Source organism: Solanum tuberosum, unplaced genomic scaffold, assembly GCF_000226075.1.
Source record: "Solanum tuberosum cultivar DM 1-3 516 R44 unplaced genomic scaffold, SolTub_3.0 scf00141, whole genome shotgun sequence".
NCBI classification, from domain to species: domain Eukaryota; kingdom Viridiplantae; phylum Streptophyta; class Magnoliopsida; order Solanales; family Solanaceae; genus Solanum; species Solanum tuberosum.
The window spans coordinates 164,155-178,436 of NW_006239075.1; the positions used below are offsets into that span (position 1 = coordinate 164,155).

A 14,282-nucleotide genomic window follows, 5' to 3' on the forward strand; every position below is an offset into this window, starting at 1 on the left:
AAAGTCATGTGCTTTGTCTACTTCACGATATATGAAATAATGCTTGTTGCACTCACTCCAAACTACCACATTGCTCTAGTGGCATGGAAACTACTTGTTATTTGTTGCAATGAAGATCCAGTTGACTTGTAATACAAACTTATGGTTAGTTTTGATAGTTTTTAAAACTTATGGGTATAAATCATATTTTTCTAAAACGTGAAATATATTTCACAAATATTATGGCCAAACACATGGTGAAATTTCACCCAAATTTTCACCCAAATAATATTTGCGAAGAATATTTGGAAATCTATGGTCAAACACTAGCTTAAAAAAGAGTTGTATGATACAAGATTAAAATAAATAAAAATTACATCTTTATATTCTCTTCAAAGAGAATAACTTCTATCTACGGATAGTGGACAAGAAAATAACTCCACTCATTGTTAGAAATACTTGTTTCTTTTAATATGCATATTATTAATATTTAAATAAAAATATCAAAAAAGTATTATATGGTAACTTAAACTCTAAATTCATTATAGGAGTTTGTTTAGGATTCTTTCCTCGCTTTCTTGTCCTCATTATTTTCACCTCGTTCTCCATCAACATCATTGAAGCAATTTGAGACTATCATTTGGCAACTTTTTACTCTTTTTTTTTCTTTTTAAAATCTAGACTAATTAAAATTTAGAGTGGTAAATACTCCTTCATTCTTAACCAAGTGGTTTCGGGTTTGAGTCTCCTTGGATACGAAGCCGTCTTTGTTAGTGAGTGTTTTACCCCCAATATGAGACTTTTCAATGCGAATTCAAATTTAATCGAACTTCAATATGGGTACTAAACACCGAATAGGAAAAAAAAAAGAACCTACACATTTACTCACTTCAAAAAAGTGTTAGGACCGAAAATAAGCAGGTGCAATACGGAAGCTAGCAAAGCAAACCTCGAAAGACCATGAGTAAGAAGACAAACGAGAAATATACCAAAAGAGACAAATTTAACGTGGTTCGGTCAATCGACCTACGTCCACAAAGGAGATGAGCAATCCACTATAAATATGAGAGTACAAAATATAGAGAGGAACAACCTCAACCAATTCACTCGAAATACAAGGAGGTACACAAAATTCTCCCTCATAATCGCAACTCTCAAAACCCTAGGACTACATTGTGAATGCTGATTAAGTTAGAAGGAACAAACATATATTTATAGAGTCTTAAACCTTTCCTACAAGAAAAAGACTAGTTAATATATTAAAACATTTTCCTAAAAGGAAAACCTATTTATGGTAAGAAATCAGGGCAAATAAATGTCAACAAATCACCCCTTTGGCCTGAATTTTTGACAAAATAAATTTGTCCACCTTCTTCACATAATCTTTAGGATCTTGCATCTTTTCTCCATAATCTCCTCCATCAAATCTACGTCTCGACACAGAGAACATCTCTGAAACAATTTCTCCAACAAAGATCTTCATTACTGTCAAAAAGGTTGCGGCTAGAACTACACCCGCCAAGATGAACACCCATCTCTAACATGGCTCCATCATTGAACCATGACTCTGATACCACTTGTTGGGTTTGAAAGTGATTAAGCGTCATGCGGAAGCTTACAATTACGAATCATATGGTTGACAATTCAGATAACAAAAACTTATACTAAAAATCAAAATATTATTATATGAAAACTAATATAAAAAAACATTAAAATTGTTAAGAGAATAAATCTCCCATAAACAAAAGTCTCTAAACGACTACATTGTGGATTCTCTTGTTTTGTTCTTGATATGAGAAAAGGGGTCTTCAATTTATAGAGTTTCAAACTTTTATTCCAAGAAAAGAATAAACTAAATATACAAGAAAAATATATTTTCAAAAGTAAAAACATTTATGGTAATGTTTTGTCTTTTCTTTTAGGAAAAAATAAATTTCAAATAAGGTAAGAAAATCAGGGCAAAAAAATCCTAACAAATCTCCCCTTTTGGCTGGATTTTCTTGACAAAACTTGATACGCCTTCTTCACTGCATGATAATCTTTGTTCTTCACATAATCTTCATCACTATTATTTGCCATGGTTAAAAATAAGGTTTAAAATATATGGGTTAAAAATGGTTTTAAAATATTTTATTTTTATTTTCAAAAATGCAGCAACAAGAATGTTGAAAATATGATTTAAATCTCTTCTCCACGTGTAGCTGGACAAAAAATCTTCATTATCATCAAGTTTGTTGCAAATTGATGTGAAACCACTTGAACTTGTCTTCACTCTTGTTCAATCATTGGATCATTGAACCATGTGTTCTGATATTACTTGTTAGGACCGAAAATAAGCAGGTACAATGCGGAAGCTAGCAAAACAAACCTTGAAAGACCATGAGTAAGAAGACAAACGAGAAATATACCAAAAGAGACAGATTTAATGTGATTCGGTCAATCGACCTACGTCCACAAAGGAGATGAGCAATCCACTATAAATATGAGAGTATAAAATATAGAGAGAAACAACCTCAACCAATTCACTCGGAATACAAGGAGGTACACAAAATGCTCCCCCATAACCGCAACTCTCAAAACCTTAGGACTACATTGTGAATACTAATTAAGTTAGAAGGAACAACCTATATTTATAGAATCCTAAACATTTCCTACAAGAAAAGGACTAATTAAAATATTAAAACATTTTTCTAAATGAAAAATCTATTTATGATAAGAAATCAGAACAAATAAATGCCAACAAAGACCCATTCTGGATCTGGACCTAAGAAATACTTTGCGTGAGTTGCTCTTACTGGTGAACTCTTCTTCTTCACTTGTCAAATCTCAAATATCAGAGAGAAATTGAGGGGTCACAGTGCAATGGGGGCATTAACAACGGCATTGATAGCAATTGCAGGCGTAATTCTTGGTTGGATCACCATAGAGATGGCTTGTAAGCCTTGTCTTGAAAAGGGTCGAGAAGCCATTGATCAGAATCTCAATCCTGACTATGACCCAGATGATGAAGACAGTATCCGGGCACCCTTAACTGCAAACGCACCTCAAGACTCCGATCTGGGTTCTGATTCTTCTACTCCCGTCAAAATTGTCTGATCATTACCTATTTTCTTTCCTACTTTGCTTGATTGTATTGCCCCCCTTTACAAGGGGAAATCGAACTATAGATGCTTTTGTGTTTTGGGTGTTGGCCTTTTCCTCTATTGTAATATGTTCTTTTTAGTAGTTTTTTTTTTTTATTTATGTATAATTATAAGAGGAGAATGACACAGTTTGTTGAGAAATTCGGATATTGGCTTTGAAGTTGTTTGATTCGTAAATGTAATGTTTTTGAATGAATCAGAATTTCTAATTAGGTTAGTTACCTTCTTCCAAACCGTCATTCTTTAACTAGTCGATTAAACATATGAAAGATTTTTTAAATATTGGTGTTGTATTCACTTAACTGGTACAAAGGTGAACATTAAAATCAGACAGAATAGAGTGGGTATTCATTAACCTTATCAAGATCTCAATCAATAATGGGGTCTATTTTGCACCTCCAACCATTTGTCAGGCAATGGTTCCCTCCAAGTTATGGAGTAAGACATCTCAATTGAGCTAACAAAAACATTTTTTCTGATTGTATGATTGAAAAACGTTGGTGTGTGTAAATGAGTTGCTCTACCAACTGAGTTATATGCGTATTCTATCCACAAGATTTTGCCTCCACTCGTTGTTCCCTTAGCTCTAAGCTAGAGGTTATCACAATGCATGATAATGGAAACCTCAAATATAATGAATGTAGATTGCTGATAGGAAGGTTGGGAGGTCCATAGGTTAGCTATAGAGAGCAGAATAAGGTGGCAGATGCTCTAGCCAAGAAAGGAATAAAGAAGAAACTTTTTAAAAACACCAGCTTTTTTTTTTTTAGTTCCTTCAGTGTATGCAGCTAACCTGGTTTGGGAAGACATCCTAGGAACTACTTGTGAAAGAAAGACTAAGCAATGTAACAGTAATCAGATAGGGCGTAGCCAAAAATCTCATGTTTTCGATCCCAGTATAATTGTATTAACCAACAAAAAAGGTAGGATCGGAATAGAAACCTGCAAGACAAACAATTTGGCCATAATGCACATTCTTTTTGAGCATTCTATTGAAAGATGCACTTGTTCATGTTTTTCAAAAGAGTACATATATCTATATGAAATAAAGGCTAACTTTACAGTTGAATCTGAGAATGGAAGTCATCTCGAGTCATTTACAAGAAAAAATTTATGCCATGAACATTCTAGGCAAGATAGTTGTAAACTTGAGGATTGTTCTTGTCTCGTTCCAGATACTCCCTTTCTATGAGACTTTCAATCCTTTTCTTCAAGTCAGCTGGTTTTACAGGAAATTTAAGCTGCATCACAAATATGTAACAGAGTCAGGGGTGGAAAAACCATGGTATCCTTTTCTTGAATGTCAAAGCATTATTACTAGGAAATTCTGATTGATCAGAATTCTCATAACCAAACTATGTCTATACCATCATATTATAGTAATTGCATCTGAGTAGCTCGTTTCTAAAGCACTGCTGAGGAGCCAAAATACACTTAAATGTTAATACTTAAAATATATTCTCCACAGTTACCAACATTTCAAAATCAGAATGTGGCAAGGAATGCATTTGTCCCACAAGATTTGCTCAGTTATGAAAATCACAAATTTGACACATCAACTAGCAGAGCCTCAACCGGTGTGTGTGTGGCATTCATAGATGATTGCTGTTTGAAGTGTACATGAATTGGAATTCCATCTTAATCAAATAGTCTAGAATTTCGCATTATCATCAACCACTGAGGCCAATTGACAACAATTCTATATCTTCTCTCTGTCCAATCTTTAGTGCTGGTATACAAAAGCCAGCTACAATCAATTGGATCCAGAGTTTATGATTTCAACATTTATAATAAATGGAACAAAATGGAGGGTTAAATAGCACACCCTGATAGAGAAAAGTAATCAGAACTTCAGCAAGACAATCAACTGTTTTGGTCTCTTTGTTTCTCCTCTTAAGTATTAGTGTTGTACATTTTCAAGAAATTTATAATTTGTCTACTCAACTGCAATGACGGTATTTACTACTTTGCAAGTCAAAGAGCAGTAGCCTTTTCATGGTGTAGGATCCCAGCCTAATATTTCTAGTGATATTCTGTTCTTCATTTCTGCCCCAAATAGAAGGTTTTCTCCTCAACATCATATTACTATTATGCTTTTTTGATAAATTATTTGCCTTCAAAAACCACAACAAACTTTTGAGAACATGATAGAGGTGTATCCTGATAACACTTGAATGATTCCAAAATGTACTTAAATTCATTGAAAGCTTTATTGAAGTTTGTCAAGAAGGAACTTGAGACAGTACTATTTGTACTGGTACTAAATGCAATCACCTGTGTCAATTGGAAGGCAAGACACCCATATGGACAACTGATAGGTTTTAATTAGAAGTCTAGTGTGGAGTTCATGCATCTTCAGAGCTTGCACCAGATCCATTTCCCCAAAACAAGATTCAAAAATTATCTGTGATACATTAAGTTAAGAAATAACTTTACCTGCTGAAAGAGTTCAGTTATCAAAAGGGTATGACTCAGCACTTTTCTGGTCTTCATTATCCTAACGATAGCAGCATCAACCTGCCGAAGTGGAGACAGAAGACTAGATTATGTCAACAGCAAAGAAGAGGATTAGTCTGAAATTTTCCCTTGATATCGAGAACCTATATGTTAAAAGAAAATATCATTTTCTAGAGTGATTTCAGCCCAAGACCAGGCAAGGAATCTGATTTTTTTCCCTGACTATCTATGGCCTTGTAGGAAGCAGAAATGTTGATTACCAACAGGAAATTAGAGCAGGAAAAAAAAGCAAAAAGATATCAATCAACAACTTCAAATTAGTTATTACACAAAGTTGTGAAGCACTCCAATTAAGAGAAGACAAACTTTTTATCAGGTAAAACAGGTTACAGAAAGTTCAACCGAACATACAAGAGCAGAGGGGAGTAAATAGGAAAGAAAACCTGGTATTGCCGGTCCTGGAATACTCTTTCTGTGGTGTTTGTGTTCTCCTCAACTGTTTCCTTCATCTGAATGGCATTTACCTGTACACATGGATAAAGGATTACCATTTATATATCTATGCATAATAGCAATCCAATAATCCCATTATACCAATCAAACTTTAACTTAAGAAACATGTCAGTATCATTTGAAACAACCTCACATTGTTCTTCTCTTTCTTAGAAGTTGAAGCATTAATATTCTCAAAGTACCTTTATCCGATAGAGTGGAGTAGTAAATTGATCATTGAACACAAAGGTATCGTCGTCTTCCACATCTCTTCCTTTTGGAATCTGTAAAACAACTTATTTTTTTCAGCAGCTAAAGGTTGAAACCAGAACAACATTCATTATAAGAGATAGTATATTTTCAATATTTTATTGGGTATGTTGTTGTTGTCGTTGTATATTTCAAAATGGGTAATCATTTTATTCTTCTTCTCAAAAATTCAACAAAATTGTCCACTAAGAAACACTCAAATTATATTGCTGTCTTGTCTATTGTAATACCTTTCACGTAGTTTCTATTCACTACGTCCTATTTCATGACAACTTATTTGAATATAGCTTCTTTTTTGTTTATGCGGTGGTGTCTGGGCCAGCTTGCGCGTACCTCGACTACTTCCACCAGTTACTTGCTACCTCCTAAAAATATCATTTTATAGTACTTCAGTAAACTTTCTGATTGCGACAAAGTTTATTTTTCAAAATGTATCAAAGTTGAATTCAAGTAAAATAATAGCCTGTTTGAATCTCCCGGTCCAAACCATGTTATTCACTTTGGAATGGAGTAACTATCTTAGTTTTGTTTCCAATGCACCAATCAATCGAAGTCCAATCAATCTTCAAAAGCTGGGAAATGGGCCTTCCAAAACTAAATACGTCTTATTAATTTTGGGGTGATGAGATGAAGTAGGTAACAATCTCTACCTAGTAATGACCACCCACCTTCTGGAGAACACGAACTTTACCACATGCAAGAGACTGTAAAGTTCTCCTGAGCTCTTTATCCTCAATTCGAGTTGCTTCCCTCATATCAAGAAAGCTAAGCTTTTCCGCATCATTAAAAAGCATTAAAACAACAGCCTGCAGAAAGAACAGATAGGCAAAAAAACAGCAGACGATTTAGACATCTGTTGCATATGTGATAGAGTTGGCTAGAAGGAGGATAAGTATCTCTGATACATTCAGTGAAAGAGCAAACAAACCTGAAACAGAGACACTGCCAGCTCCTTTTTGCCTTTGGGAAACTCTGCTTTTAGAACACAGTGTCCCAAAGAATTTTGCCACATCAACCGCCTACCGCTGTATTTGCTCAAGTAGAATTCCTTGAAAATATCCTGCAGTACAGATCCAAGTATAAGGGCATGTGTAGCTTACACAAACATAACTCAAGGCGCGAAGATGACCTAAATGGAAAGTAAAATTGGCACAAAACCTGATAGATATTGAGTTCATGGGGGAGCCGAACATCCATGGGCGGATATGTTGGCCAGTACCTGCATGTCAAACAGTATAAATGAGTTTTAAATTCAATCAAAATGCAAAACAAAGAAAGAGAAAAGTTTTTCAGCTTGAAAAAGTAATGGTTAGTGGGATAAGCAACTTACCCTGTGGTTAATACATGAACACTCATCTCAATTCCTGTTGGGAGTTTTTTCCTGGCTTGAGAAGATTGCTTAAAGGATTCATTTATCTCTTTTGACAATTCAATATCCTGGATAATGGGTTCGAAGATTAAAACAACAAAGTCACTGATTAAAAACAGGCAAGTCCACATGAAATCTAGAAAAATACCAAATTTATTATCCAATATCAAAGGACACTTTAGACCTCTAGAATAGGTATAATAAAACCAGTTAGAGCCTATAGGATACATTTATTCTGGTAAACTATGGGGTAACCAGTCTAACCCTTCCAGTTACATTAGTACACAGAACTCAGTTTACCACGCTTTTATAACAATATCTATTCTAGTTCAAGAAAAAAAAGGTTATTCTGAACCTGATGTATTTAAAGCCAAGATGAGATGTTCACATTCTAGTAGAGATCTGTCAGTTGAGAACCCAAGATAGATGGACTTTTATCTGATGCTCAATGAAAACCACTTTTCGGCAGAGCAGAAACCAGGAACGGAAATTATTTCCCCTGATCCACTAATATTTCAACCTCGAAAAACATGACGGGAGATGCATATATCCTTCCATACCTTGAACATTCCTTCCAATTTGTTAGTGAATTGACTACCACATTCAGTCTTCAACTGCACCATAATGAAAAGGCTCAGTATACAGCAATAAAAACCAAGTAAGAAAGAGCAGAAGTTACACATAAGAGACATGACCTTAGAGATCATGGACTTCTCTGCATCTATTGAGGCGCTCTTTCCCAACAATAATCTCTTTGCTAGATCTTTCTTGTAGAATGCCTCAAATACATCCTTACCCTACATAAAGATGATAGCACACACTAAGCAATATCTCACATATGCAATATACAGGAAGTATCAAATCCTGTCCAATATAAACAGGCTAATCCGGCTACAGATTCCTTAAGTTCTCTTCAATTACTGCTCATTGTATCCTCTTACCTGTATAAACCTGAACAGAACCAAGACTTTATCAAGTATACCCTCCAATTCCTCTTCCGAAGTACCCTTATTTCCAGCACGAAGCTTCTCGTCCAGAAATTTAGCAATCAGCTCGGCAGGCCGATTCTGTAAATAGCAAAATAATCCAATGAATTTTGTGAATTAATTGAGCAAATACTGCACTTTGGTGTACCAGAATGTATTTTGTATAACAAAAAATAACCATCAACAGTAATCTGCCCCTCGACCAAAAATAAAGAAAGGGTCCAGGAAGACACTATTTACAAGGGGGGGAAGAAGTATGAAAAGGATACAAACTGCCCAGAATGGCAGATCTATTAAAGTAGATCAGAGCATCTAACATGCTTACTATTTACCACAATCCCGTATAGCAGATCTTATCGAACAAGCAAGTTGAACAACCAACTTACTGGACTACGATATCGCAAGCATGGTTTTAAAGATGTGACCTAGTTAAGATGCTCTGTCCAGATGGTAGACATGTCCTATAGGCTAAAGCGAGAATTCTAGATAATTTGTAAGATGCAGGTTCAGGTATTTTCAAGTTTTATGCCATATGTTAAAAGAGCGAGAGAATCTGTCGATAGCACATTAAGATATGCCTGGTACAGCAGGTTGCATGCAGCAGCTCAGGAACTGGAACAGTGCACCTATTTGCATGGATTGATTGATTTGCACAGATATGAATAAAGAAGAAAAGACTCTGTTTTTTCCTAAAAACCATCGACAGCTTTGGTTTCTTTGGACCCACTTGTAGGAGTGATATTATACAAGAACTCTATTCTAGCAACCATTGGCATGATCAGTATGCTTCATTTAACACGTGAAAAGAGATGAGGGAATGAACACGCAGTCAATAGCAGTGTCCTAGCACGTGTACTTCATTTAAAACATGGGCTGAGAGAAAGGAAAACCCAATGATACAAGCAACCCTTTTCACATGAGATAAATCATTCTCATAAATAATGCATTAAGTCTATATTCTCTCCATTCCCATAGTAACCCGGCCAACTCCAGAAACAACAAATCAGAATGAAAAAGAAAGGGTAAATGAGGCCTTATTTCAGTGAGGTGATACAAATATAGTGCCTAATTCTTTCATTCTTTCTTTAGTTCATTTTTGGGAAAAAAGACATACTGCCAAAATCTTACAGACATTGGGATGTATTTAAGGTATTCCACAGAGTAAATAAAATTGAGCAAACACCTAAGTCATTACAACTTCACTACCTACTCAGTCGATCTGGAATGGATCAGTTAAATATTCCATTCAGTTGTTTTGGTGTGGTATCAATATAATTGGTCATTCACTTCAAATAACAGGAGTACTTAAATTCCTTTAGACAGCAGCTCGCTAAGTGACACTGACAGTGCTAATATACAGAATGCATGAGATAATCATGAATACAGATATGTGAAGGATAGAGCTAGTTGTTGGAAAGCTATATAACAAGGCAGGTGTTACCAACTGAACAACTGTACCTCACAGACATTTATGAGATGTCCAAACGCATCCTTGATAGTGTTGCCAAATGCTTCATTTTTAGAAAAACTTTCTTCCCATATAGTATCAACGGATGCCTTAAACTCTAACAGGCTAGATACCATATCTTTATCTTTTTCATCGTCATGCACAATGCTTTTCCCATTTTTTCGGATGTACAAGCTAAGAGTTTGCTTCAATGATTCAAGCGCCTCTACCCTAGGGAATAGTGAATACATTCTTCGAAGATCCTCAATACGCTTTCCGTCCATCAGCATCATGAAACCCTGGAGATGAAAAACACAATTAAGAAGAAGCATACAGATTGCAGCAGCAGCCCATAACTACATGGGGAACACAAAAGTTTCTTCTTGTAAAGTAATAACTTCATTAATATGTGGAGGAAGTCCCTACTATACAAGTGATATAGACAAAGTAAAGAATCTAAACAAAAAATGGGTGTCTTTGATCTCAACTTATATATGCTATCCACAATCTCATAATTGCACCCAAAAAGGAGATAGAATGCCCACCTTATTTGTATGAAAGAGTTTTCCTTCCTTTCAACGACACTCCTATTACTTTACCTCCATTATTCTCACATGGGTGCTAAAGGGACTACTTCTCACACCATGCTTCTCCTTTATTCCTTCTGAATCCATTGCTAAATAGCCATACTTCACTTAAACAGTGGCAGGCATGGCCAATTGTATATGAAATTCATTCAGTGTGATGTCACATAGACGGTGTGCTAGTCTGCAATGCAGAAGTAAGTGGCCCATATCTTCACCTAATTTTTACACACTAAAAAAGGGAAGCTCAATGAACTAAACTCTCGCTATTTGCTATGACCTGGGAAGGACCGGACAACATGGAGTCTATTGTACACAGCATTACCTTGCATTTCTACAAAAAACTATTTCCACAGCTTGAATCTATGACTTGGTCACATGAAAACAGCTCTTACTGTTGCACACCAACAATGTTTTTCTTCTCCCTCTCAATTCCTCAGTTATGAAGATTGCTTCACTTATACTAGTCAAGGGAAATAAGTGCTCTAGGAATACATACTGAACAATAGGAAAATGTTGACTCCCCTTTCATCAATTTTGTGCAATAAAATAATTTTCAATATACCATAATAAAATGACCTAACTAAAAACATCTCGTTTTTCTATCCATTTTATTTCCAGGAATCCTGACATGTCCATGATATCTTTGGCCTATAAAGGAAATACTGGAATTCTACAACATCTCAATCATGTGAATTCCTTCTTAACCTCATCCTATTGTGCTTGTCCTCTCTTTGTTTCACACCTATGCTACCTACCATGCCTTCTGGATTTATACGTTTAATATCACCGGGGATAAATTGTTTCACGCCGTTAATGTTTTTTTTTTTTGAAAAAGAAATTAACATCACGCCGTTAATGTTTTTTTTTCTTATAAAGTTAAAGTAACATCACGCCGTTAATGTTTCCAAGAACTTTATCTACATTGTTCACTTTGAAGCTGATGCATCATTGGAACTCATCTAAAACTTAATTTTCTTTACAGGCCTCCCATAAGAATACTTTGTCCGCATCCCCCTACTTGACTCTATAGTTGTTACAGTTACCTCAGCATAAATACCTTGTCAAGTATTGCAGAAATATGACGTTCTAAAAGTTGCCTCTCTGTAGTTGCTATTAGTGGTTTTCTTGTACTTGCATCCAGGTAGTGTAAACACCTATCATGTTCTTCATGCAACCTTACCTGCAAGGCGAAAAAGGACCAGTCAGGTACTTGATCATCGCAAAATCAAAAGGCACGAGTGCATAACAATAGCTTAAACTAATAATATATGCCATCTATATGAGAAAAAGATAACCTGGTTGGTTAATGGAGGTTAAATTGACCAACTACAGTTTGATTCCACAAATAGAATTTTTTTTGGAAACACATTTGTAGATTTGAGAAACCAACCAAAGATTTCAATGTACAAATAAAATGTTTTGAAGATCCATGTGAACAAAAAACATGGTCAGACAATAATTCATTTGACTATGAAAACAATAAGTTCAGTTCTTTGGTTTGAATGAATTATACTTACCATAAGGAAGAAAAGATAGGCCAAACAAAAAGATAGGGAAAAAGGAAGCAGAGAAAGCACACCTCTACATGCTTCAAGTAATCTGGAACATCTGACTGTTGCATGTATTTGACACCTTCAGCAGCATAAAACTCAGAAGTGCGCTCAACAAATGGCTTCTCAAAGCTCTCTGCGTAAATTCCTAAGGCAGTGAACATCTTCAAAAGATGGTTAAGAAGAGTTCTATCAACTGCCTCACCTAATCTGGAAGAATTACACCAGAATGAACAAAGAAAATAAACAAAGGAAGAAACTTGAAGACCTCACTTTACTAATTAAGCATTAAAATGTTTGTTGAGTCCAACATCCATGGGAAGAGGAGAGATTGATCTCTTCATGCGGTCTTGGGAAGAGTCCTCGCCTCTTGAGCTAGCTTTTGGGGTTGAGTTAGACCCAAGGTCCATAACATGGTATCAGAGAGTCAGGCTAATCCCACTTCATGATATACCGATGTTGGGCCCCTATATCAAATTTCCCTGCCCCAGATGTTTAGCCCTAGGCGTGACGGGGGTGTTGAATCTCACATCTGTGGGATGAGGATAAATTGATCACTTTATATGGTCTTGGGCAATTCTCACCCTTGAGCTAGCTTTTGGGGTTGAGTTAGACCCGACGTCCATAACAATGTTGCAATAATAAAAAAGTATTCCGTTTGTCCCAATTTATTTGGTGCTCTTCCCTTTATTGTTGGTTCCAAAAAATCTTGGTACACATAACATCTTTTTTAAAAAAATAAAAAAATTGGTACTATTGGTACACGTTACATCTTAAAACACTAAATATTTATATTTTCATATTACCCGTAATAAGATATTCTTATAGGAGTTGGCATTTAAATGCATTAACATGATCTATTGTGGACCCCACTAAAGAGTGCTTGCGGTGTTTTTAAAAAAAATAGTGTTTTTTTTATAGATAAGGTATTTCATTCACAAAAGGGCATCAAGAAGATAAATAGTTACAACTTACAATGAAAGAGAAACTGACAAAAGACACTGAATTTTTTTTTTTAGAAAAAAAACAGGAATCCCTTTACAGTGAGTCAATCTAAGACAAGGTAAACTCCAAAAATTGTTCAGTAAATATGGAGGGTTGTAATTATATGTTTTCCTTTACTAGATTTCCTGTAAACGCTATTTAGATACCTAATCAAGTCATTCACTCTCAGAAGCTCTTCTTATCTTAATTCTCTACACTTCTCCTTTCAGAGTCTAAAAAATAATCAATAAATCTAAAATCTGTGAAGAAAAGATTTGGTTCTTCAATTATCAACTTGTAGTCGAGCCCTGACCATCACCTCTCACTTATATTCGAAGCCCATCCAATGGCGACCTCAACAGAATAAGTGTCCCATCACTGAAAGAAACCTGTGAACATCACACCTCAGCAGAGCACTTCGTCGCCATAACACCAACCAGCAAGTGAGGTCATATCCAACCAACCATCTTACCGACAGACAGTCTAAGACTCTAATCAATTGGCATCAGGCTATAATTGAGGAAACAACGGCTCTTCATGATAATGGCTCTTTGTAAGATAGCTTTTCATCACAGAGCAAATAAACAGTGGAGTGTTGTTGGGTGTTTACTGTTAAGATGTGATCCTGAGGGCAAGGTTGCTCTTCTTAAAGCTAATCTAGTGGGCAAGGGATACATTCATATCCATGGTCCAAGATTGCATCAATTCGTCTCTTTATCTTTATCTCAGGGGTGTCTAGGATAAAATGTTGACTATGCCGATCTCTTCGTGGCTTTGAGCAATCACCGAGGGAATGATTTGGCAGTTTACCACCGTTGTCCAACAATTTGGCATATCTTGAAGTGAGGCTAATCATTTTATGATTTATAAACATTTTTCTAACGAAGTATAAGGGATAAGGCACAAGTACCCCCCTAGACTATGACCAAAATCCCAGAGATACACCTTAACTAAACTAAGGTCCTATCACCCCCCCCCCCCAAACCCCTTTTTTTTTTTTATTTTTTAACACTTTTTT

General features: G+C 35.7%; 2 protein-coding genes across 2 annotated transcripts in view; one reads left to right on the plus strand and one right to left on the minus strand.

The window, feature by feature from the left end:
• Positions 1-2,719: 2,719 nt before the first annotated feature.
• On the plus strand, positions 2,720-3,285 carry LOC102585170 (uncharacterized). The gene has a single exon (XM_006352909.2). The coding sequence runs from the start codon at positions 2,842-2,844 to the stop codon at positions 3,073-3,075; it is 234 nt and encodes a 77-aa protein (XP_006352971.1). The 5' UTR covers positions 2,720-2,841; the 3' UTR covers positions 3,076-3,285.
• Positions 3,286-4,083: 798 nt separating this feature from the next.
• The window catches only part of LOC102585506 (cullin-4-like), a 15,594-nt gene continuing 5,395 nt past the window's right edge, over positions 4,084-14,282 (minus strand). Inside the window, exons 4-17 of the mRNA XM_006352910.2 lie at positions 12,310-12,490; positions 11,788-11,910; positions 10,155-10,442; positions 8,652-8,777; positions 8,406-8,507; positions 8,271-8,324; positions 7,672-7,778; positions 7,500-7,560; positions 7,270-7,401; positions 7,010-7,147; positions 6,275-6,355; positions 6,023-6,103; positions 5,559-5,639; positions 4,084-4,363 (exon numbers count right to left, since the gene is read on the minus strand). Of these exons, the coding sequence (XP_006352972.1) occupies positions 4,250-4,363; positions 5,559-5,639; positions 6,023-6,103; positions 6,275-6,355; positions 7,010-7,147; positions 7,270-7,401; positions 7,500-7,560; positions 7,672-7,778; positions 8,271-8,324; positions 8,406-8,507; positions 8,652-8,777; positions 10,155-10,442; positions 11,788-11,910; positions 12,310-12,490 (1,669 nt within the window). The 3' untranslated portion in view covers positions 4,084-4,249. The remainder of the gene's footprint in view (positions 4,364-5,558; positions 5,640-6,022; positions 6,104-6,274; positions 6,356-7,009; positions 7,148-7,269; positions 7,402-7,499; positions 7,561-7,671; positions 7,779-8,270; positions 8,325-8,405; positions 8,508-8,651; positions 8,778-10,154; positions 10,443-11,787; positions 11,911-12,309; positions 12,491-14,282) is intronic.